This window comes from Mycteria americana, chromosome 2 (genome assembly GCF_035582795.1).
Source record: "Mycteria americana isolate JAX WOST 10 ecotype Jacksonville Zoo and Gardens chromosome 2, USCA_MyAme_1.0, whole genome shotgun sequence".
NCBI lineage: Eukaryota > Metazoa > Chordata > Aves > Ciconiiformes > Ciconiidae > Mycteria > Mycteria americana.
The window spans coordinates 25523831-25550194 of NC_134366.1; the positions used below are offsets into that span (position 1 = coordinate 25523831).

Below are 26364 nucleotides of genomic sequence, written 5' to 3' on the forward strand. Positions count from 1 at the left end.
GCTGAACCCTCTCTAGTGCCATCCTGGAAACCCAGCCATTGTTTCAATAGCTGAACCAAGCCCATTTGCACTTGTTTAAATTACAGGGAATGGTTTCCACCCTTCCACACCACTTCCCCCTATGCAGCATCATTTCTGAGTCACCCAAGGGCATGCTAGAATCATCCTGCTGACAGTAATAGTTACACTTAGCTTACTCAACAAGTCCAGAGTGAGACTAAGGGTTAGTATGATTATGTGTAGGCCTGTGCGTTACTGGAAGACTGCACCACTTTTCCAAGCATTTGGCAAGCTGTTCTCCGAGTCTAAAGAGCAGTTGCAGAAGCAGACGAATTGCCCTGACCACAGACTTCTCCCTGTATAAACTGTGGTGAAAATGTTCTCAAGATTAAAGCACTGTCAGGCAGTCTTGTCAATGATGCAATAATTTTTTTCCTCCAGAAAATGCAATCTACCATTCCCTCACATCTTTTGTCAACATCACACACAGACTCTGTCCAGAATGAAGAAGGACTGAAACACAGACGGGCTAAGACACAGTCACTAGACTGTTTTTCACCTGGGGAAAATACCCTGTCAGACTTCAGCAACCACAGAATCATTACTCTTTCTCACCCAACTCATGCAATAGTTAAAGAATACTGGCACTCTTCTAAATGTTTGGAGCTAGCCAAACCTGCACAGCTTTAAATTTTTGTCAGTGAGGTCATTCCCATTCTGCATGTGCCAAGAGAAATTATCTTATTTTGAATCAACTGCTCATTCCTGTGGTGTTTCCTACCTTAAGTCTCACACTTCTTGCATAGCACTTTGCATAAATATAAGTTCAAAGCTGTCAACGTGCAGCAATATCATGTAGATGTAACAGTCTGCAGGAGGACTGCCATGAAGTTTGCTTTCCAGTAACCACTCTAATACAAGTAGTACTTCGAATGACCTGGAAGTCATGCCTTACGGTAGTCATGAAAGGAAAGTTTTCCCTAGCCTTTGAATCTACTTCCACTTTGCCAGCACCCACATAAAATGAGCTTTCCATTTTTATTCACAGACAGGCAACTAACAGTACTCAGGATGCAGAGACTAGAGAGAGGATTGCTTGGCCAGAGATACCTAGGAGCATCTGTGCAGAGCAGCTTACTAGGTACTTATTTAATAGCCAGGTTCAGTTTGGCTGACTTGTTGTCTCATCTTCTGAGGATGCTTATGCAGGAGCTTAGCTCTTGTGCGCTTTATGAAAAGGCTAAGGATATCTTAAAAGATATCCTGTCCTTAAGATAGAATATCCAGACGCTGAAATCTCTCAGCATCTTGAGATATGTTATCGAACATACACCCTTTTGGTCTTTAATGTCGTCCCCATAACACTAGCTTACACCAGCGACTCCTGAGGAGCTGTGCCGAGGAGTTCACTCGGAATAAGACGATGCTTTCAGCCCTTTGGATACAAATTCTCGTCCACCCGGCGCGTACGAGCGGCCCGGCGCGCCGAGCCGCAGCCAGGCTCCCCCCTGCGCTCCCACCGCCAGGCGTCACCCTGCTGATGCCATCCACTGGGAACCGAGGGAAAACCACACCGACGGGGCGAAAAAGGAGTCGAAAAGAAAATCAAACGGCACTTTCACGAAGTGAGAGCATAGGGAAGCTAGCATCCCTTGCAAAAAAGTAACTAATGGGAAGCACGTGGAAAATAGCCTTCATGCAAAGCACAGACAAATGTGCTAATGAAGGCAACGATAAAGAAAAACTAAAAGTTAAGGTTTTGTTTTAACACAGGAGAGACAATTATTCTATCTTTTATTCCTTCTAAGGCAATCTCCTTTTTCTGCAAGATGTGGGATTCAGCTGGAGTCTATGTCCACTTAACATCTACTGAGAAGGAGAAAAAAATATATTCCCAAAATACAGAGATGGAACTCGGCATCATTTCTGCGAAGGCATCCTGGGGAAGATGCAATGATCTCTGCGTGAAGAAACGAAAACATCTGAGACAGACTGGTCATGTTTTCTGCAATGTCAGTAAGCCACTAAATGTCGAAATATCCACTAAAACAGAGCTTTCACAAGATAATGACAGTTCACGCTATTGTGTGACTAAACTTTCAGGAGACTGCCTTTTCAGGATCGCCAGCACAGAAAAAAGGTACAAGATCATGGTATTTGGGAAAACATAATTTTTAAAGTGAGGACTGCTCGTATTAGAAGCAGGATTTAATACAGCATTTTGTCAGGCTGGGGGAGTGACAGGTTTGGAAGAAGCGGTAGGCAAGGGAGAACGGACCGAAAGGCGAGGAGGTTTCCCGGGCAGGCATCTGCAGGGCTGCGCTTCGCGGGCAGCTGGTGGGGCGAGGGCAGCCCCCGGCCCCCCGAGGCGGTGCAGCCCCCTCCTGCAAACCCACGCGTGCGCCCCGGCAGAGGGAGCGGAGCTGCTGGCAGGAGGCAGGCTGGCGGAGCCGAGGGGCGCCCGGGGAGGCAGCGCACCTCGGCGCCTCTTCCTCCTCCTCCCTCCTGCGGGGCGGGGAGGGCGCAGGTGAATGCGCCCTTTGTCCAGCCCAGGCCCCAGCAGACCCACGGCCGGGCGACTCTTGGGGCGGCCGGGCCGGGCACCGCGGCCCCGGGCGGTGCCGGCGGGGAAACCCCGAGGCCACGCCGCTCCGCCGCCCTCCGGCGCCCGCCGCCGCGGCCCGGGACGGGGGACGGGGCTCCGGCTTGCACCCCGCCGGCGGCGAGGGGAGCGGGATGGGCGCGGAAGGCGGGGCCGGGAGGGGAGGTGGAGGCTGCGGCCAGGCCCCCCCCGCCGCTCCCCTCCTCAGAGCCTGGCAGGCGCTCCGCGGCTGACCTGAGTTCGCCTTCGCAGACAGAGCCGCGGCCGGGCACCGGCGCCCGCACCGCGGCCGGCGGGGGCTGCCCCCCTGCTGACGGAGCCGAGCCGAGCCGGGACCCGCCGCTGCCGCCGCCCCCCGCGGCGGGGGCTCCGGCCTCCGGCGGGAAGAAGAGGCTGCGCTGACGGCGGGCGGAGGTGGGTGAGCCCCGGGGCGGCGGCGGCCGTTGGCGGAGCCGCTGGGGAGCGTCCGCGCGCGCCCGCGTGGCCGGGCTGCGGCCGGGTTCCGGCGCGGGGCCCCGCCCGCCCCGCGGCCGCCGCCGGGACGGGACGGGACGGGACGGGACGGGACCGGTCGGGTCCCCCCGGCGGGCTCGGGCTCGGGCTCCCCGCGGGGCCCGGCCTCCCCGGGGCAGCGGCGCGAAGCGGCCGGGCGTCGGGCTGGCAGCCCACCCGGCCCTGCCCCGGCCGGCGTGGTCCGCCCCGGGCGCACTCTGACTGAGGAGAAACGCCGAGCCACGCTCTCCTGCTCCAACCCCCCGGGTTTTTATTACGTTTTCCACAGAGCTCAGCAGAATCTTTGAAGAGCAGGGAAAGTTATTTACTCGTGTCCCGAGTGCTTACACCGTGCTGCACGATGCAGCAGGCACTTCAAAAGCGAGACAGTTATCCCCAACACTTTCAGGCTGTCATTTTCCGATGATGCCAGAGGAGAGAGATGTAGTCACTGTCCCGTGCCTCTTCCATCACCTCATCATTATTATCATAGCTTGTTTATTTTACCCATTTTTCTTTTTCCGTGGAGCCAGCCCTGAAACCCCTTACTCAGGAAAACCTCTCACTGATTTTGGATGATGTTTTCTCAGAATAATGTCTGCACAGTGTGGATCCTGTTGGTTCAGCGTTATAATGAGCCTGTTTTCTCGGTACAAAATGCAGTAGCGTACTCACAGCGTTGGAAACTTGGCTTTCTGCAGCTGGACACCCTCCATCCTCATTCACAGCTGCCTCCCAGAGCAGAAGGGGTGTGCACTGAGAATGGACATTACTACAACTCTTTCATAACAGTTGTGACTTAGGGCTATAGGGCTATAACTGATTAGTTTCTGTCTCTCACAGGACTCCTAAATTTTTTTCTTCAGATGTATTCCAAAAAGACACATGCTGTAGACAACGCCTTTCTGGCAATTCATAAGGCACTCAATAATGGAATTATAAGTGCCTTGTATTTAGGGTTTTCCAAGACTATTATTGTGCTTTGTTATTGGGCATACCCAAGAAATAATTTTGTGTTAACTCTGGTATCAGAAACCAACTGGACTATTACGTTTTGGCACCTATGTTTCCTTGCATGCAGTCGCATGGCTGTAACCCATATTTCCATGGATGAGCACATGCATTCATTCACACACACTTTCTTTTTTCTTTCTGTTTTGTCTTCTGCTGCATAAACCGTTAACGCTGTATTTAGCATTGTATTAAACATTGTTTCCCAAAAGAACCAATAAATCAGCTTTTAGGATCAGCAGCTGGCATTCTAGCTCATGGATGTTTTTTTCACATCATGAGATCATTTACTACATCCTCATCAATACAAACCTTTAGCTAGAAGCTGTTACTGGACTCTTCATTGCTAAATTTTCTAAATGAAGAGTGATAGCAGCATGAGAATCAGGTGAGTCAAGCTCTTCCTCACAGAGCTTCCCAATCTAAAATATGCTTTTGGACCCCCAAGATAGTGTGGTAGTCAGAAGAGGAGAGTTATGAAGTGTGTAAGCTCATGTAGACTGGTGATATTAACAGCTGAAAGCTCAACAGAGATCAATACAGAAAAAAAAATTAAAAAGCAGCAAAGATCTGAGCCACCTTAAGCTATTTTAACAATTTTAATAAGTCAGTCTCATTACCTAAAAGAGCAAAAAGTCAGTCTATAAGTTTAGGTCCTTTTTTTTTTTCACATCAAACTTTAAAAATCAGAGGGTAGGCCTCAAAAACAGTGTGACTGCCCTTCATATTCTGAGTTCTTTTAAAAATAGATCTGGAGCTCACTGTATTTGTTACCATTTTTTTACAGGTAAGTACATTATACTGAGTTGTGTTTGTAAACTATTCTTTGTCACTGTAACAGCTAGAAGTACAGTATATTAAAACATATAGAAGTAGAAATTCTTAACTAACCATGGGACCGCAGGAGCTGAGGTTTTATGAAGATATCTGATACCCCGAAACTTGTGATAAAATCACTGGGACTAGCCCTAGGAACAGGGGGAAAAAATAGAAATGTGCCTTCATCAGCCCATGCTTTCGTGTGTGCAGGATATACAAACAATCCACTAGCTGGTGTATGAAAGGGTTAACAGCCTGACCTTCAGACAGAAGCTCTTGTTGACCCTACTCTGCAACACTTGGCTGAATGATTATGCCCAAAAGGAGAGCTTGCTAGCAGGAGGGAAAAATCCAAAGAGAAATACTTAGGAAAAGAATACTTCGGCTTCAGAAGTCTGGTGGCCTGGCAGAAAGCAAACCGTCCCAGCAGACGGTACAAGACTGTAGGACTCATCCGCTGAAGGAACCAGACACAGTAAAAAAAGGACAACTGTCAAAGTCTGGTTTGTCCATACAGTTTCCCAAAGGGTTTATGGATATAAAAGAATCAGTAGTTAGCAAAACAGTTTCATATCTAGTAATTCGGCTGTTCAGTAGGAAGGTACATGGAAGAGCCACCTAGTCACTGTCTTAAAGGTAGCTGCAGAAAGTCACACTGTGGTATGGCACCCTGAGCTTCCAGTGGTGTGGTGCTAGTGCCTCTCCTCCTGCAGTGTGTGACAGTGTGATGGGAAGTCCTTGTTGCAGGGTCCTTGCAGCCCTTGTAGTTATTTTACAGCCTTCAAGACACTGTCTTTCCTGCTATCCTAGGATTCTCAGAAACATCTCTTCCAGTTTATCCATTCTCTTCCTTTTTTTTTCTGGCTTCTGATTTCTTTCAGTCCTTAATAGCTTAGAACCATTTCTGCTGGTACTTGTGGGTGATGAGTATTGCCAGTATACCTTGGAACAGCATGAGTGAAGCTCCAGCTGGAGTTTCCTCACCATCTCGAAGGGAGAATATACCTCTAAAGCCACAGAGTGACTGTCAGGTAGACCAATCCTAAAAACTAAATCCCAAAACGTAAAAAATATTAGGAACGACACATTTGCATGGGTTTCTTGCATCAGCAAGTCTCATGAACTTACCAAAATCCACCTTCATAACATTTTACATGATATTTCTGTAAGCTGTTTCAAACTTATTTGTTGTAATTTAAAAACTTTCAGCCTGAATTAATGCATTCATTCCATTGGTGACATGGGCATTTAGCGTAAATATTATTTTTCATCAGCGATTTTGTTCTGTTGATTCATACCCTCTCTTAGTCTCTCCTTTACTTAAAAAACAAGCTAAGCTTTTCTGTTCTCTTCTCAGAGAACAGGCTTTCCTTTCCCTAGATTATTGTACCTTCTCCAGCAAATGGGTGGAGGAGAGGGGAGAAAACATTCTGAGGGAAAATAGGCCTCAAAGTTCCAGTAGGGCTTTTCAAAACCTGTTTTACATCCTGTGTTTGTTTTGCAGGGAGTTTCCACAATGGAGAAGAGGGAAGATGATAATCATGCCAGTGATCAGAATGCAGGTCAGAGCATCATGCCAAGAAGAAATACAGGAAACCTTAGCAACTTGGTAATGTTTCTGTAAAAAAGCACCTCGTATGTCACACAGAGTATTGCAATCTTTCATTCGATTTTGTCCAGAAACAGTGTTCCCATCACACTGGCATATCATCAATACTTCTAAAGTCTTGTCACAATATTGACATGAAGAGAGAAAAAGATAAGAGCATGTCATTCAATTTAATCAGTCCATGATAATGCACAAAGTTTGGGCCAGCTAAAAACTACATGAGGTTAGTTGCTAGTTGCATTTTACCAGATGAGCAAAGCTCTGTAGAAATAATTTGGGATTTTTATACAGGAATGTAAAATTTATCTTTGGAGGAGTCTTCATAATTGCCACATCGCATTCAGTAAGTTTTCCACACCACAGAAAAAAGTCCAGAAAAAAAATCCACTCCAACAGCATTTGCCTCTGCAACTGCTGATGCACAGAAATAGTTAAAGCTACAACTTTCTGTTCTAATGTGAACTGTCTCACAGGCTGTGAAACACTGAATTAGGCTTTGCAAACTATCTCCTCAAGAAACAGGTATCTCTAGGTGAAGCTTGGTTCAGATGTGAATCTCAGTTTGTATAATTTATACCAACTTCCGATTCCGCAATGCATAGACTACGCTACTTTTCTTCACAGACTAGAGAATAAAAGTTACTTAGGCTACACCTTCACTGTTACAAAGATATGCTTTTATCATCAGATAAATACATAGTAGCTATTAAGCTAAATAATCCTAATGAAGACTATGCTCTTTAATTTTACTGTGAGGCACTGTAAGCAAGTCAGTCAGATGTGTGGTAGGAAACAGGCTACCCTGTCTCTAATTAGGATTTTACAGCAAGATAGCAGTGTACATTTTTTATCTTTCTGTTAAAACAAAACACCTGTGTATCATTGAAGATGAACACAAGACTTGCACCTACTTACCCTTGCATTATTTACAGTAGTACCTTGTTTGAATTGATCCCTTAATCAGCTTCAATGTAATATTTGATTCTTAAGAATAAAGCCAGATAATATTGCTGAGATAGGAAGATTTCCTGTATCCTAACAGAATGCTAATTTACAACTTTCAAACTACTAATATTTGCCTTCCTCAAAACAGACAGTGCCATTTCGCTTTCTGGAGGTCTGGACATCTGCCACATTAGTCTCTAAAGCTGAGCCATTGCAGTATTCGTTCAGTTTTACTTTATATTTCACAGGAATATTAAAGGACTTACACATTTATTACCTAATGTTATCAGTTCTCAGTTCTCCACCCCCGGTCAGCTGTCTGCTGGATCAAGTGCAATGTCCTGCTGTTGATACAAGTATTTTCATTTTGTATGTATACTGATCATGTACCTCTTCCGTGAACTATAACTATGGGACAATCTTTAAATATATTACCTCAGTGTAAAACTGTTTATAATATTACACTAAAATTTTGTACTAGCTTAGCTCCTTCTAAAGTCTGTGATAATTCTGCCAAGATCCTTTGTAAGAATAGAATCAAGCCATGCCTCCTAGGCAGCAGAAAATTCAGCTTTTTAAACTGAAGTGACCAGTTTCACAAGGTTTCAAAAAGGACATGTAAGAGGACACTATTACATTTGTGAAGGAGAGGAAGAAGACCACAGGACTTGATGCTGGGGTTGACAGATGTGCAGCTGGTCTAATCATAGCATATTTAAATGTTTTTTTAATTTTAATTTTAGCATAGAAATCTATGCTAAAAGTGCCTTGCTCAACTACTGACTATGCTGTTTGAAATGTTATGTTTTCAAGCTACCTTGTCTTTAATAGTGTGTATGTTTTGTATATGGTTTCAGTGCAGTACGGTGTAAAAGCCATGATGGCAAATACTGTCATTACTGAAGTTTTTAATCTTCTCTTGAACTCACTTGGCATTTCCTTTCTGTCCTTTCCAGAATGTGGATACGCAAGTCACCAATCCACCAGAAGCAGCTGCACTTTTTAATTTACATCAAACACACCATTTTGGTGAATTTGAACACTCTTCAGAAGAACACTGCAAGCAGGATCTGTTCCCCAAGTGGCACTTGCCGATGAAGATAGCATCTGTGATCTCATTATTAACATTTATTTACACTTTTATGAGAGATGTCATATATCCTTTTATAACCAGAAAGGAAAATGTTTTCTATAAAATTCCAATCCTTGTCATAAACAAAGTTTTACCAGTGGTTTCAATTACCCTTTTAGCACTAGTATATTTACCAGGAATACTAGCAGCTGGTTTCCAGCTGTACTTTGGCACCAAGTATAAAAGGTTTCCCCAGTGGCTGGATAGATGGATGTTATCAAGAAAGCAATTTGGACTTCTCAGTTTCTTCTTCGCTACAATGCATGCCTGCTATAGCCTATGCTATCCAATGAGAAGATCATACAGATACAAGCTGCTGAACTGGGCATTCCAGCAGGTATGATGGGCATGCAAACGCCAACTCTTTCTGTATTCAGAAAATCCTTGTTTTGGTCATTCAAGCAAATCTGGATGGAGGGAAAGTCATTTTCATTGCCTTCGTTTGATTTTGAAGCAGATCCCCAACAGAGCACTGTTCAGGGATGGAGCAGGACCTAGCTGTTAAAGCATGTAATAGAGAGTAAAGAGTCATCACAGCTGTGTCATTGTGTATTAAATAAGTCATTTTCTTCATTTGGGATTTTTTCTCTCTCTGTAAAATGCACATAATTATACCTGCCTCACAGGAACATTTAAGTCTTTGGCACACTATTAGTTTAGCGTGGATTAATCTTCTCCGCACCAGTAGAATCTAACTATGTACAAAAACTGAGAACACACCAGTTTTAGACATCTTCTTTGTAAAGTGAATTAGCTAGCAATGAAGGAGGACTGAGCTAAATCACAGTAATCTATATTTGCTACAAACTAAATTTGTGAACACTGATGGCTCCACAATTGGGCTGATGCACACTAACTTGTTAAAAGATAGAATTTCAGTCATACTTCTGAGTCATGGGCAATAATTGGCTTACAGAGCTCCCAAAGATCCTCTGTGACTACAGAGTTCCTAATAGTTGCATATCACCTTGAGTGCCATGAGTATTGCTGTATAAGGAATATTCCAATGCAGGGTATAGACTGCAAATGTTCATTTTTATTACCCTGAAAGTCTAATCTAGAGTTTTATTAACAGCACAGTATGATGTTAGCAGCTTCTAAAGAATTCTGTAAACAGTCAAACTACCTTTTGAAAACTCTGAAATCAGCCTTACCGGTAATCTGACTTGAATGGATTACCAGAAATTTCCTTGAGATTCCAGTCCTCAAGACGAAGAAATGATCATATTTGGGGCATATTATGCCATGGTGATCACTAGCACCATCAAAGGGCTGTTGCAAGTAGTCGTAAATAGAAGAAGCTTTGACATCAGTTTATTAAATCACAACCTTTTCATCCATACCAACCGTTGTATTCCATGCAGCTGAATGTACCAAGTTGTTGTTTTTAAAAAAATAGAGCTAAACAACCATCCTGGAAGGATACCATCATTAAGAATGCCTGCTGAATTAGTTCCTTAAAATAGTGCTGTTAATATATTTCCTGTTGTTATAATCTCCCAGATACGGTGTTTAGCCATAGATGGAATTTTTTTGTCAAAGAATAAGATTTCTCCTACTGTGAAGGCAGGCTAACAGGCTTCAGAACCAGTGTCTCCTGGGCCAAGACAGTGATGAAGTCTAAATTCTTCTCACTTAAAGCCCACCTTTGCTCTGCAGATATTAGTGGAGACTTTGTCACCAGAAGCAAATAGCAGTTACATTCAGAGACATTCAAACAAGCAAAAATGCTGTGTTTCTTGGCGTATTTCCTGAATATTATGGTGAAGATAGCTGTATTTCACACAAACGGCTAAGTGTGCCAGGCTGTCATTTTAAATATGGTGTTCTTTTGGCAGGTCAAACAAAAAAAAGAAAATGCCTGGATTGAACACGATGTTTGGAGAATGGAGATTTATGTGTCTCTAGGAATTCTGGGACTTGCTTTGCTGGCCTTGTTGGCAATAACATCAATCCCATCTGTCAGTCACTCTTTGACATGGAGAGAGTTCCACTACATTCAGGTACGCGTAAATGTCATTATTGCATGTCATTAGTCCTCATTTGCAGGACTGCAGGCTATCAGCTAAGACCATTAGGAGTTAGAAACATCAAACACAGAAGAGTTAGTGAAACCAATCTAAAAGTTTGTTCCGTACTCTTTGTTAATTGCTTTGCAAGAAATGTTCATTTCATTTGTTATTTTGTCAGGAGAAAAGGCTGTCAGGTTCAGGGTACAAAGTAGGAAGAAAGACAGCTCCAAACCACTTTTTTGCTCCTCTGACTTCGTGACCAGCAGCGGTTGTGCCTTCAGGACCTGTTCTTAGGTCAAAGGCCTCTGGTGCTGAAGGCATTTCAGACATCTTCTGGGCATCTTATGTTTCAGGAATGCCCTGTGTCCTGCTGAGTTGGGAGTAGGTGGTATTGAACCAGCCAATGCTGTTCCCACACAACACACTACATAAGGAGAATTGCTTGTTGCTACCTTGGAGCTGTTTTGGCAATTCTTTACTGCCTGAGCAGTACCAGGTGGCTAGAAAGTCCAGGAGAAGACTTCTGCCCAATAATACATGCAAAGGTTTCCCATCTGCAGCATTATGAGCTTCATAACCCCCTCCAAAAAAGGTGTATTCTGAAAAGGAGACATCTTAGAACAGATGCATAATCAAATCCAGACAGTCTTGAGTCTGCTACAGATGTACTTGTTTTGTTCACCTAAGTACCTGGTTTGCTCTTAGTTCTCCTGTATCATACGTAGTAATAATCAGGGGTGGTTCTGCTGACATCAATATGACCACACTAGAGTCAAGCAAGTGTTGAATTAGGTCCCTGAACACCAAAATCTGAAAATTCAATAACCTACTAAGTACCTGGCATTTGAAAATTTGATCTGAATTTGAAAAGTAGATCTGAAATGTATATCTTCCTACAATTAGGAATTTGAGATTCTGCCCACTCTATGAAGTGCATCATTTGTAAGAAAAGTTTTCAGCTCTACAGAGAAATCTTTATGGAGAGGTCTAGGAGGGAGTCTCCAAGTGCGTGACTGCTTTCAGTATTAAATTAGTATGGTGAAGAAACCCAGAAGAGTAATACTACTATATTGGATTCATTTTATAAACAAATAACCTTTATACTCAAAAATCAGATTCTGTAGATTTAGCAGTTGGAAAGGCAGTGTTTGACTTCACTGATGAGTAATTCCATTTTTCCAACAATATCAAGATTGTTATGCAACAAGAAACTCAAAATTACTAGTAACTCTAGCATAAAATTTCCTTTACTCCTGAATTTTGTAGACATCCTAAGCCAAATTTATCACTGTAAGTGGAATAAAAGACTTCAGTTTCCTGTAGTTGTGTAATTGCTTTTGTCATAGTACTAGACTTACTAGAGTTTCTGATTTTAATTTACCTTAAAATTTTTCTTTGCAAATAATCAATTAAGCCATTTATAAATCTGCTTTTGAACAATTTATCACAGAAATAAAGTAATTTAGGGTACAGATGACATCTATAAATTGAGATATTGACAACTGACCCTTTTTCAGGAATAGCCTGTAATCTGTAATCTCTTCTGTATATTAGCTAAGTATTATAGCAATACTTGAAAAATGTGCTTCATCTGTTTTCTCTTATGGTGGCACAGAGGGGTACAGTTGGATTCTTGAATTATAGTTCTTAAATTTTAGTTCAAAGCCAATGGTCTCTTTTCTTTGACTTAAGTGTGTTGGTTGAGGCCCTTCCTGATTTCTGTATTTGCTTAACAGAGTACTCTTTCTGCCAGGTTGGAAAAAATAAATAGCTTACTATTTTCTTTCTCTTTTCAGAGCAAGATGGGATATTTAGCTCTGCTGCTATGCACTGTTCACGCACTGGTGTTTGCTTGGAATAAGTGGGTTGATGTTAACCAATTTATCTGGTATACACCACCTTCATTTATGGTAGCAGTTTTTCTTCCTATTGTAGTTCTACTTTGTAAATGCATACTGCTCCTTCCATGTTTTAGGAAGAGGATAAAAAAGATCAGATGTGGTTGGGAAGCTAACACACAAACCAGTCAAACCAGCATGACTTCCAGACTGTAGATCAAATATGGACATTTCCTATCTATGTATGTAAATATGCTCAAGGCCATGAAACGTTCACTTGCGAGCTCTCTTTTCATATATTCCATAGATGCTTCTTTTTCACTTTTCATTTCGACTTCAGGAGTATGGGATACTTGATGCAATTTGGACCTTTGCTAAAACAGAAGGTGGAAACATTCATTTTACACTTTAATCTATTCAGTGTTCTGGTATGTGATCATTTCTTTCTTCTGATTCACTGCTTTTAAAATCCAAGGGCTACATTGCTTCAATCGTAATTCTTTCGTAGGCAAAAGCAATCATAAATCATTGCTCCAGATGACCACAGAAAGTAAATAAATTATTACACCACAGAACCCAGGAATGCTTTCTGCTTCCCACAGCCATGTTTGTTCCTTTGTTACATCTCAGTATTATAATGGGACAACAACTAGAGTATTTATCATCCCATTCCCCCTTATCGCCCGCATCCTATGTTTCATTCTGCAGAATGGGGACCTTGGCACATAAGCCAGACAGAAACTGTGTATTCCCACCAGGTCTTGAACTTAGACAATTGGGCAAGAAAAATTGCAGGGAACTTTACAAGGTAAATCTCTCCTGAGGCTTGGGCACAGTCTAAAAAAAGAGTTTTTAGACTCAGATCTCCATCTTATACAGGACTAGGTGTGTCTCTGTTTACTTAAAACGATAAAACATTTCCCACTTTTTATTCCATGAACACGTTCTTTTGTTTCTGATGCTGGAAATTTTCCATGCTTTTGACCTAAGCCTGTAGCCCTTGACATGTGCTAAACTTTATTCGCACAAATTATTCCAGTGGGATAACTCACATCAGGTAAATGTGTTTTACTGTTTACTCTAGGGCCAGCACAATTGTGTGACTGGAAGAAAAACATTAAAAATAGACATTTGAATCTTGACATTGATTTGGTGAGATTTTCATGTGAAATGGCTTCTGAATGCATTTGCTTTTACAAAAATTTTCATATAAGCTAATTAAACCTCACTTTCCTTATGTTGCATAGGTCTGGCTGAATGGGCTTCAAGGCTTTTCACCTTATTATCACCATTACCGACTGTAGTCTTTTGCACAACGGCTCTGTTATGGATCACCTAGATCAGTGAGCATTGAGTAGAGGAGTATGGTCAATATGGTTGTAAAATTAATAGAAGCTGGACATTAAGGTTCTGTGCCTTTGGAGTCTGCATCTTACTGCACAGAAGTAGGATTTAGGCCACTAAGTCATTTTTGAAAATGGGTCTTTAATTCCAAAGTTGGTTTGGCCCTTCTGAAATTTTTGTCCGAGTTCTATAAAACCTTCTCTCTCTGAATCTGTAAGATACTGTCCAATTTGGAGACTAACAGACAGATCCTTATTGCAGAAATCACTACAGGTACCACTGCTAGAAAACAGACCAAGAACTCCATGGGCATGTAAATATATGACCTATATTCAACACTTAATAAAAAGTGTTTGAGCCATCTGTTCTAACACATCTTTATCCAGGCAGCGGAAAGGAACTGTGTATGCCATTGTATTTAGTGCATAAAATCAGAACAAGGCACATCACAAGCACAGAACTCCTTTCAGAAAGTACTGAAGAAAATGTATGTACATGTACATCTTTCTTCATCTTCTGTTTGTGGCACAGCAGTGATAATTTAGATTCATGCCACTTCAAGTGTTTTGCAAATTGTGTCCTAAGGAAGTGCTCGATTGTAATACCCTGCTCTATGCACTTGTTACACAAGGTAGCGTAAACTAGCATACCTCTGTTACTTTCAATCTGTTAATATGGGTTGAAGTCCTAACATAAATTACAAACAAAAACCAGTATCAAGATCATCACATGCTATCCAAACCGATCTTTACACTCATTGTTCAGCTGGGGACATTAAGCACACTTCAGATTTTTCTCTCTAGCATCGCTCAGGGGCAAAACCAGAAGTGTCTTCTACCAGCTGAAATTTGCATTCTATCTACGAAAGCTATTCCTAAAATCACACATGACATCCAAACATTCAAGCTGGTTTTTTCCTACTGATTCTCTCAAGTCAGAGCCAGGTTTTCTGTGTCACAGCTAGCCGTTTCTCTAGAAAGCACCGTTGACCGCTTAGAGCCAGAATTTGAGACCTTGTGTCAAGTCTCTTCCCTGCTTTGTAAATCTTCAGTAAACTACTTCACCGCTAAGTAACTCACTTCCCAATGTGCAGAACTGGAGCAGTAACACTTTACAGGACATTGCAACAGTATGTTCAAGCTTTTAAGGCATTCAGTGAGGGAGGAGGGTCATGTAAGGGCTATAAAGGGCTACAAAAGAAAATGCTATTGTCAGTATTTTATTCCTCCCTTTGTCATAGATATGATTTAGTTCAACACTAACGAAAATAAGTGCATATGTACCTTTTAATTTATGTTTACATACCTATTTCAAAATTCAGTGTATTCATATGCCTATATACTACTATAATACGTAAAATCGATGCGTGTGCAATTTTAGGCACTTCTTTGTATAACACTGATTACTTTTATAAAATTGTGCATCATTAAATGCTTCAATGTATGCTGTATCTGCCATCGTGTCATATACATCCAGGGTATAAGGGTAAAAAGGCACAGTAGACTCTAGAAGAGCTGCTGCCATGAACAATAAAAATGGCTTCAGTCAAGGGGAACCGTTCTCCCCATGGTGGTGCAGAGCCTGGAGCCTCCAAAGGAGAGAAGACAAAGATGTGAAAAGCAAAATGGACACTTTCATAGGGGGATGTAATGAAAGCATATTTTTCCTGACAGATCTTTTAACTGACAGACTGCATATTCTAGCATTCAGAGGAGATTTTGTGAGAAGGAAGAGAAAGCTGAGCTAGCTGTGGAGTGCTTTGGAGGGATACCTAAGATCCCTGAAAACACTGATCAAAGACCAGGAAAAGCTCAAGAATGGTGAGGGTGTTGAGGAGAGGAAAGGAATACAGGCATATTTTTGGGTAAGAATCCATCACTCTAGTGTAAGTGGTTTTGCAATGCCTCTACAAAGGCTGCAAAGTATGTCTTTCAGATGTTATATGTCCCCAGTGTATTTAAGTCAGAGACACAGAATTGAAACTCTGGAGAGATACTCATAAATTGTTGAAGGGACTTGAGGAATTTTATGCCAAGTTTATCTGGGGTAGCCACACCCCAGAATACTATTCCCAAGAAGTGGTACCAACAATCAGTGCCCAGGAAGCTAGAGCCAGGGCTGTGCTGGCTGTGGTTTAATGTAAATTCCTGTTGACAGCAGCATTTACTGTAAGCAGTCCCTCCCTTTGGCCACTCTTCTCTGTTCTCTCAGTTCTGCAAGTGTTCAAAGCTGTGAAGTTAATCAGACCCGGGAATTGGATCCAGTTGAAAAGTAATGCAGGGAAAAGAATGATTCAGCCAGATCCATACACTGGTCTGATTCACCTGACAGCCATGCACATATGCCAGCAGGAAGGACAGGAAAAGGAATGGCATAAAGGGGCAGCTTAACTTAAACAAGCTTAAACCGCATGGTTGCAAGTAGTCCTAGAATTCAAAACTTAAGTTATTTCATCCTATTTCGGTAGCAAGAATGTTTCATTGCTTCACTTATTTGTCATGTTCTTAGTTTTCCATGAATCAGTAGGCAAAAATGTGTTCTAGAAATTGTCACCGAAAAACATATAAAACTGACTGACCTCTATGTGACTGTGGACTGTGTGGTTTCATTTGTAGAGATGATGATCTCATGTCTTCCCTTCTTTCCTGCTACATCCATAGCTTCTAGTACTGTCCCTTGATAACGTGAAATGTTACGTTAACCATTCTTGAAATGCAGACTCATTTCTTTTAAGCTGATTTCCTTAAAATGGTATTAAAATAATCATTTAAAAGAACAAAACAAAATAAAAAGGCAGATTTTTGAAAACATGCTGAATCCACCCCTGGAGAATCTGGTCTGCTGTAGTCACTGTGTCCGGCAATGGCTGGTCATTGCCATTGATTTTTTTCAGTAGTGCCAGAATTTCTTGATCCCACCAGCATGCTCTGTTGCTGATGGCAAAATAATTTATTTCGGTGAGACCTTGGACTCCTTAAAAAAATCTCATTGAATTCAGTTGCATTAGGGTTGAACTTTTGCATCACTGTTTGAACTTTTCAGTAGATTGAATGTAACATTTGAATGGGTGTGGTGAGGCTAATTTATTAAGTATGCATAATAAGTTTTTAGAGATTTTCAAATGAAAATATATAAAACCAGTCAGTGAACCACACTCTATAAACTTACAAAAAAGAAGACCACAGCTACTTCCAATACAGATGATGCAACAGAAGATGCAGTTGTTTTGTCTTTTTTTGTTTGTTTCTTTATATGTATATTTCATCTTTGTAGCAGGAAAGTATATTACTGAGATAAATACGCTATGTCCTCGACTTGGTTAAAGACGTGTAGTCCCTGTGGGAGTGGTAGAATACTACCACTGCTACTGATGGAAACATTTGGTCCTTAAATTTCATCTTTTGGGCTCACTATTAAAAAAGAAGTGAGGCAAGTGTGGGGTTTTTTGAACTGGACAGTCAATCTTGTAGTTTGCAGTTATGTGCAGTCTTTATATACATATTTACACTGTTTTGCTGGATGTACTCTACTGAAAAAGAATTTTCACAGAATCACAGAATCGTATAGGTTGGAAAAGACCTTTAAGATCATCGAGTCCAACCATAAACCTAATACTACCAAGACCACCACTACACCATGTCTCTAAGCACCTCATCCAAACGTCTTTTAAATACCTCCAGGGTTGGTGACTCAACCACTTCCCTGGGCAGCCTCTTCCAATGGTTGATAACCCTTTCAGTGAAGTAAAATTTCCTAATATCCAGCCTAAACCTCCCCTGGCACAACTTGAGGCCATTTCCTCTTGTCCTATCACTTGTTACCTGGGAGAAGAGACCGACCCCCACCTCTCTACAACCTCCTTTCAGGTAGTTGTAGAGAGCAATAAGGTCTCCCCTCAGCCTCCTTGTCTCCAGGCTAAACAACCCCAGTTCCCTCAGCCACTCCTCATCAGACTTGTGCTCCAGACCCTTCACCAGCTTCCTTGCCCTTCTCTGGACACGCTCCAGCACCTCAATGTCTCTCTTGTAGTGAGGGGCCCAAAACTGAACCCAGTATTTGAGGTGCGGCCTCCCCAGTGCCGAGTACAGGGGCACGATCACTTCCCTACTCATGCTAGCCACACTATTTTTGACACAAGCCAGGATGCCATTGGCTTTCTTGGCCACCTGGGCACACTGCTGGCTCATATTCAGGCAGCTTTCAACCAACACGCCCAGGTCCTTTTCCGCCAGGCAGCTTTCCAGCCACTCTTCCCCAAGCCTGTAGCGTTGCATGGGGTTGCTGTGGCCCAAGTGCAGGACCTTGCACTTGGCCTTGTTAAACCTCATACAATTGACCTCGGCCCATCGATCCAGCCTGTCCACGTCCCTCTGCAGAGCCTTCCTGCCCTCAAGCAGATCAACACTCCCGCACAACTTGGTGTCGTCTGCAAACTTACTGAGGGTGCACTCGATCCCTTCGTCCAGATCATTGATAAAGATATTAAACAGAACTGGCCCCAACACAGAGCCCTGGGGAACACCGCTTGTGACCGGCCGCCAACTGGAGTAAACTCCATTCACCACCACTCTTTGGGCCTGGCCAGAATAACTGGGCATATACCAGAATAACTTTTGAACAGTGCATCTCATTCGTTCAAAAATATTCTAAGTGTTCTAACAGGAAATCCTTAAAAAGAAAAAAAAAAGAAGCTAGAATGGGAAAAAAACGAGCCACTTGCAGGGCACCTCAAGCATCTCTGCAACAGTTTAGCACTCTAACAATTGTGTGATGGCATCCGTAATTAAAACAATGATGACTTTCTCTTGTGCCTTCTAATTTGCAATAGACTTAGTAAATTCGCAAGGATATGAACATTTTTTTATTCCCAGATAATTAATGACAGACAAAAGGGTATTCTGGGGCAGAGGAAGGCTGGGACTATGAAGCTATGCAAAGAAGTATTAACATGGAATGGGAAGCAACAGGACAATTGGAGATCTGGGACAAAGAGGAAAGGAGACATTGCAAGCACTCAGATTTTCTTATGAGAGGAAAGACTAAAGGAGCCCAATGGATGTTAAAGGGGAAAAATAAGTAGGTGGAGGATAATGAATGAGATTAATGCAACATCATCCATATAGTAGGGAACAGAAATCCTTAGTCAGGGAGATGGGTAAAATGGAGGACAAGTGAATGACAGATGGGAGAGAGTCTGAAAAAAATGAAGTGAATCCTTGAAACAGAGGGTATGGGAGGGTTGGTTATTCACATGGAGCTGGGGAATGGAATGAACAAATACAAAGAGTCCAGGTGTGTGCAGAGTTTGGCCTGCAGAACCTATTAATTTCCAACCACTTCTCCATCCCTGAAATACCATTTGAGGCATTTCTGGGGAAATCTGTTCAAATTCCACTGATATTTATGAACACCAGCAAGATTATAAGTGGTTCTGTGACTGGAGGAATTATTCTCTGAGATGTAGCCCTACAATTTTATTATGGATGAAGAACATACTGTTTCTGAAGCTGGGGAGACATGAGTCATAGATATTGCTCCACTTTTCATAACAATCTAAATATGAACTAAGTTATCTTCAAATAGATTGTGCTTATAGTGGAGCAGACATAGCTGCTTTACTTCCTGGTAAAGTGTACAGTATGTTGTGCTAAATGAAGGAAAATGTTTATATAAGACACAATGAAGCTAAGCCACTCTTAAACATTACTTTTGCAAAATAAGGAACCAACTGAAACCAGAGAATTAGATGGTGCATTAGACTATATTCAGAAAAGTAATTCCTAATAACTGCAGTTTTATCCTTGTTCTGATATCATTATTCTATTGCAAATATTTAATCCTCACCATTCAGTTCTTGCAGAGGCAAAATTCCCAATGAAATCAATGGGACTTTTACTCAGCTATTCAGAGTCAGGTTTGTCCCCTGCAGTCCCATAAATACTTCAGGTCTGCCTTCTCCTTGAGACAATTACCAATAAATTGTTCACTTTCTCCAGTGTTTCGGATGGACTCTATTCTGCCGTGTACCCTCCATCAAGACAGCCTTATCAAGGGAACAGCACTAAAATTTATTACTATTTCTCCATTACCAGAGCCTGGCCTGGAGCACTCCATATCACAGCACAGCAGCTGAGCCACAAAATCTCCTCCTCACCAACTGCCCAGCTTCGTTCAGCCCTGTTTTAACATCCTATGCTTGCCTAGTTATTTCTAAGTTCCTCCCTGAAAACTCTTCCATGTAATTGGGTTCTTACACCTTTCTGACACCGAGGTGCTAAAAGAACGAGGGAAAATTGGTGGGGGGGAATGCCAGTGGTGAGAAAAAGGAAAATGAACTACATAAGGTAAGTGGGAATGGGATACACTTGTACTGACTCGCCCTTTTAATGCCCTTTTCTCTCTGTTTTTGCATTCTTATTCCTCCCTGATCCACCTTGATCCGTCCCTTTCCCCACCTTTGGTCCTTTCCCTAAACACCCCACAGTAAATCTTGCACATTCTCACAATCCCCTTAAAATAGCCCATAATAATTTTCATACAATTCTCTTCCCCTTGCATACCATAACAAGTCCCACATCCCTTTAGGAAACCACCTCTTTATTCACATTACATTTCAGGGGAAAGAGTTTCTCCCCTTGATCACCTTGGTGGGTGTCACCCCAGGGACAATGATCTGGTCATTCCCATTGGGTGGTCTTGGCAGTAGGCAGTTTGGCTTCATTTTCATTGATTAGCTTGCTGGGGTTCCTTTGCCTGTTGTTGCTCCTCTAACCCTCATTGGGTCTTTGTGTTCACCATGATTAGGCTTTGATCATTTAACCTAACAGTATAGAGAAGAGCATCTCAGATGACCAAGGTGTGGAGCAGCTGCTTTACAGGAAGAGACTAAAAAGGTGGAAGCTCTTCAAATGATAGGGGAGAAGGTGGAAGGCGATAAAATCAAGGTTTACAAAATATTGAAGACAATGGATAAGATAAACACAGAACTGTTTTTCACCAAATCCACATTACCAGGACTAGAGAGGATTCAATGAAACTAGTAGGACATCAGTTTACAACTGTTTAAGAAAGTGCATCTTTATGCAGTGGGCAGAGAACCTCTGGAGCTTGCTACCATGGAGGGCTGTGGAGGCAAACAGCATCAGCAGGTTCAAAAGGGGGTTAGACAAATTCAGAAACAACAGCCCCTAAAGTGACACTAAAAGGACTTTGCAGGCATGTACCCTATGACATCACTAAGACAAATATGGATTTGGAAGGAGAGTACAAAATACAGCGGCCAGGCTTGCACGCTCTCATTAAATAGCATTTTGTTTTGCTGCTCTTGAATGTATACTAATTGGTTAGACAGGCTATTGGTCTAACCAAGTAGGGTGCTTCTTATGTTCCTGTACTTTGAGAGGAAATCTCTCAGATTGATACACTCCTCTAAGTTTTATGGCTGGAAAACAAATATGTTGGGAATGACAACTTAAATCCTGAAGAAAAAGATATTGCCTTGATCTTGAAAAGAACTGCTTAACTGTCAGGCTCTGTGGCAACTCACTGGCCTCAGTTCATTTCTGTGGAATTAACTACCTGAACCTTCACAGGACTGGGAACAGAACTAGTATTTTGCCGTTCTATAAAGATACAGATTTTCCTCTCACAGTGCTAAGTTGCTGTTGAATTATCACGTTTTCATTTTTATTTGTCAGGGAATATTTTACACAGCTGGCATGGTCCCATTCAGTGAAACAAAATGTTCAGAATAAACTAACAGCAGACCTAACCTATGACAATGTACATATAATAAGAATGTTACAAATATTTTACATCTTAAATGATATATTTCTACATTTTCACCACCATGATGCTGCATACTACACAGTGTGATCATGATTAATTTTCATTTCGCTTCTGCTCTCAAGAAAAACCTGTGGTCTGCAGCTTTGTGAAGGAAATTTGAAATCAAACATGCTAGTCTTAGGCTGTCAAATGGTGGTCAAGCTGCAATCTAGCCTATGCTTCCCTCAGCTACTTTAGTATTCAGGCAAGAATTACTGTCTTTTAAATGACTTTTTCAGTTTTGCAATATTCATGCTTCACTAGGAAGGACGTACATCTGTTCTTCATTAACAAGTCAACTGACTGAAAGTTGTGCTCTGGATTTAAGTGTTTGCATTTAAAAAATAATCTATTTTTCCCTGGCTTTGGGTCCAACAATTATTGCAGGCACGAGATCATACTTTTAGAACCTACTGTATCACTTTGTAGATGCCTTCTAAGATGAGCAGCCACAAACCAAGAAGAAAAATTCTGACCTTCTATAACTTACACCACAAAGCAAGTGTTGTTTCAGAGTTATAGGGAGAAGTGGAAAGGTCATACATGACCTTGTGCTCCATATAAAGCCAAGAACAAAAGTCCTGAAACCCCTTAACTGGGCTTCAACAATAGCTATGGAAAACCATAGTCAGAGAAAGCTAGGAGAGGTTTCCTTCCTTCAGCTTCTTTCTGGTGAATAAAATTAATGTGCTAGATCATAAAAGCAGAAACAATCCTCACTGTTTTTCTACTTGGATTGCATCAGAAATAGAATTGTAAGCCTGGATCTCCTGTACTTTTGGTTGCTTTGGGGTTTGGGGTTTTTTTGTGGGGGTCCTCTGTTTTGGTTGAATCACCCTTAATTTGTAATTCCTGTTGGGAAGAAGGAGATACCCTGTCTTGTTTCACATGACTTGCTAGGATTTCTTAATTATGGCTTATTAAATGTGCTCTGTTAAGGCTTTCCTTCTCTTTCCTTCGTTCTGTCTTTCTCTTTTTTCCTTTCCTTTTTCTTTTTTCTTTCCCACTTTTTCTCCTTTCTTCTCTTCTCCTCTCTTCTCCTTTTCTCTTCTCCTTTTCTCTTCTTTTCCCTTCCCTTTTCCTCTCCTCTTCTCACCTCTCCTCTCCTCCTCGAAAGAATATCTAAATGTTTTTATTTGTCTGTTTCAGTTTGTCCTTCTTTCCTTGCTTTTGACTACTGAAATTCAGATCCTACAGGGTCTGAAAGAAGTAGTGATACCTGGACAGTTAGTGAAAAGGGGACATCACAAATTGATTAAATCCAAAGAGTGAAGGAAGGGAAGAGATTTTAGCTGAGGTATTTACCATTCAGTTTTGTTCTTTGTTTAGTTAGTGGTTAAGGGTTTTTTTTTTAAAGAGTATCTTTATTAAAAAAACAACATCTTTTCAAGTAAACAATGATGTCAAATTAAAAAATCAGAAAGAAGTAAAGAACAAAACTACAATTTGTTTCTATCAAAAAAAAGTAAAAATAGATTTCAATTTTCTAAATCTCTCAGATCTATTTTGTCCTTGTAAAGAATGGGTAAGAGGTATAAGTTTTATTTTTAGAGTAATTGCAGGGTGCCATAAGAAAAAATCAGTTGTGCTGAACATTCCTGGCTGGGAAATACTGTATTTTTCTGCTAAGTTACGAAATTAGCTGTGTTGAAGGTAGTATGCCAGAAACGATTGTATTTGGGTTTGTTGCCCTGATAGGAAGCAAATTTTTGTGTGTTTGTTTTCACTCTCTTTCCACAGGGAAATCCCCAGGGCTTTGCTTTCCCCTTGCCAAGAGGAAGAACCAGAATATCTGTTTCCATTTGCCGATTAGAAACTCCTTTGTTATGTTCCATCCCTTAAAGGAAGAAATAAGAATGCTGCCCTGCAGTTTGCTAAAGAAAGAAAAACACCTGCTAAGAGAAAATAATCTCCTTTTTTTAACGGATTGTTTAAGACAGCCCTTTAACAGGATATCTGAGAATTATGTTGCCCATAGATCTTTATATATAATTTGAGAGAACTGTAACTATCCAATTTCATCATCTCACTAATGAGACATGGTCCAATTTTGCAGAGAGTTTAAGCATATAAAAGGTATGTAGATACCCTTGCTCTCATTCTAAACTCCATGCAAAACGGGGACCTCTTTATGCTTCTCCTGCTTGAATGGATCAGTTACACAGCAATGGAAGGGAGGCTGTAGTTGTTTTAGTCCCGATTTCAAACGACGATATTCAAACTACAAAACCTCAAAAAGGTGCAAGGAAAACATAGCATCAAGTGAAATCCTTCAAACTGCCTTGATTTTAATTTTTAAATGTACTAGATATCAAGTTAGCGGTGTCTGTTCAACAGGCTGGTAAACGACCACGACTAACGCTCAGTAGGTTTGTACACAGTGAGAAGAGAAACAAGTGGAGAAGAAATGACACTGAATGACATCCGTGGGAACCCAGCTGGGTTAGGCATGAAGGACCAGGGTCAGAGCTCGCACACCCTACATAGTGCTGGCTGGAAGACAGAACCTGTGACGCTTTCACATGGAAAACGTAGTTAGTGAGCAATCGCAAGCCAAACAGCTGCACAAGAAACAGGTAACAGAATTCAAAGATCATTAACCACACTATCTGCGTAAGAAAAAAGCCCTCTCCTTGTTACATAATCAACACAGATCTAATGCATCACCTCCTAAAGGTCTGAGTCTTCTGTTCAAGACTTTATGCCGCAGTAATAATATAAAAAAAGCCCACAGGAAAACAATCACAAACATTCAGATTTACAGCCTTCTTATTAAGGCTATAATTCAAATAAATTAGAATTATAGGACTGTGACTACTCTCATTATGTATGATGCACTATCATTTTGAGGTGCATGAGTTAGTCTCATCACCAAATATGCCTGTTTTAATGTAAATACCTGTATGGCTACAAGAGTCACATAACGTAGCATATAAGGAGACTCAGCCACAAATAATGCAGAAAAGAATATTCTCCTTTTTTCCTTTGATACATTTGTTGGTTGGTCTAAAATTTTTGAACTTGTACTACTGTAGTTGTTCTGGCTACAGAAAAACAAGCCTAGGATGACAACTTTTGAATCAATAGCAACAAAAAGGAGAATATTAGAACAAGAAACCAAAGGGCTGAAATGCTAGTTCTCACCATGGAAAGGGCATTTCTGCGTAGTCTGTCAATGGACTCACCTTTCCGTTGACTTCCATGGAGTATCGACCCAGTCCTCACTGCCTGGGAGCTGAAAATGCAGTTTGGAAAATCAGGCAATAGGTCTTCTGTGCACCTGTTTACCAAATTAAAAAATACTTTAAAAATACATACTTTCAATGTCAGGAAAATGACATATTTAATAACTAGGGGGAAAATGGCTTCAGAACTACAACAGAAATGTTTCTCAGACTCCTTTTCAAATTCCACAGCATGGTTGTTTGTGATTATATATTGAAAGAAATGTTTGAATTAATTATATGGTTCATTCTGCTTAAGCCCTCAGTTAATGCACTACAGAAACAAGTCAGCATGCATACAGAAAGGATGAAAACAGGTATGTTGAGTGTTTCACTGCGATCATGTGGCTCCTTTTCAATCATCGGTGCACCTGTTACTTTTTTGCTGCAACATAAGCAACATACATCATTGTATGTGTTGGTCAGTTTCAAATGTGTTAAACACAAAGGGTTGAGGGTTACACATTGTTATATATACAGCATAATAAAAGATGGAATTTGTTTGGCCAATCAGAAAATGTTAAAATCAGAAGCTACGCTTTTTCAGGAAAAAGCTCCATTTGTCTTCAACTGGAAATTTCCTTGCCCAAGCAACACAGAATTCAGATCTTGGGGTTTAGCTTCACTTTTATGTGGTTGAACCCTGACGTCCTCTCATTTTGTGTAACACTGAAATTAGAGCACAACTCCCACCTGCACAGAGTACACTGGGTACACAGCAAACATGAGGAACACCTTCCCCGTTACCCACACCCGGGGAAGCTGGCCTGGGCCCCAGGGGCATCCAACACTCCTCCGGAATTAGTTTTTTACGATGAGGATGGTGAAACGCTGAACAGGTTGCCTAGAGAGGTGGTAGATGCCCCATCCCTGGAAACATTCACAGTCAGGTTGGACCGGGCTCTGAGCAACCCGATCTAGTTGACGATGTTCACTGCAGGAGGGTTGGACTAGATGACCTTTAAAGGCCCCTTCCAACCCAAACCATTCTATGATTCTACGACTCTATGAATCCTCACCTGTGGCCCTGCAGCTGGCACTAGTTGAGGGCCAGCAGTGCCCTTCTGCCAGGAGAGAATAAGGAAAAGCGGCCGGAGGAAGGTTCCTGCTGAAGAACAAACCTGGGCCGGAGCAGCCGAGACAGGGCAGGGCCCGAGAGGAGAGGTGCGTTTTGCCCTCAGGGTCGTGAGTTCCCCTGGGGACCGGCGAGGTCCCCGCGCTGCGTCGGCGGGACCCTGAGCCTGTGTCTGTGTGTCCTGCGGGCGTTAAGCAGGCCCGAGGGGTTTGTGGCCGGAGCGCAGCGACCGACGGCCGGGGCCGAGGGCACCGCGACGCCGGCCGCCCCCCTCTCCTTCCCCACACGCGGCCGACCCCCGGCGCTGTCGGCGGGAGCGCGCCGCTGCCCGCCCAGCGGCTGAGCTAGCGATGGCGGAGCGGCCGCAGGGGGCGGGTCGCAGCAGCAGGAGAGGCACCGCCTTCCCGCCCGCCCGCCCGCCACTGCGGGGCCGG

The 26364-nt window shown here is 42.1% G+C and overlaps 1 protein-coding gene across 1 annotated transcript; it reads left to right on the plus strand.

Annotated features, from left to right (window-relative positions):
- The first annotated feature begins 6432 nt into the window (after positions 1 to 6432).
- STEAP1 (STEAP family member 1) lies at positions 6433 to 13281 on the plus strand. Its single transcript, XM_075495529.1, has 4 exons — positions 6433 to 6533; positions 8435 to 8947; positions 10449 to 10613; positions 12419 to 13281. The coding sequence occupies exons 1-4, from the start codon at positions 6441 to 6443 to the stop codon at positions 12674 to 12676; spliced, it is 1029 nt and encodes a 342-aa protein (XP_075351644.1). The 5' UTR covers positions 6433 to 6440; the 3' UTR covers positions 12677 to 13281.
- Positions 13282 to 26364: the final 13083 nt, after the last annotated feature.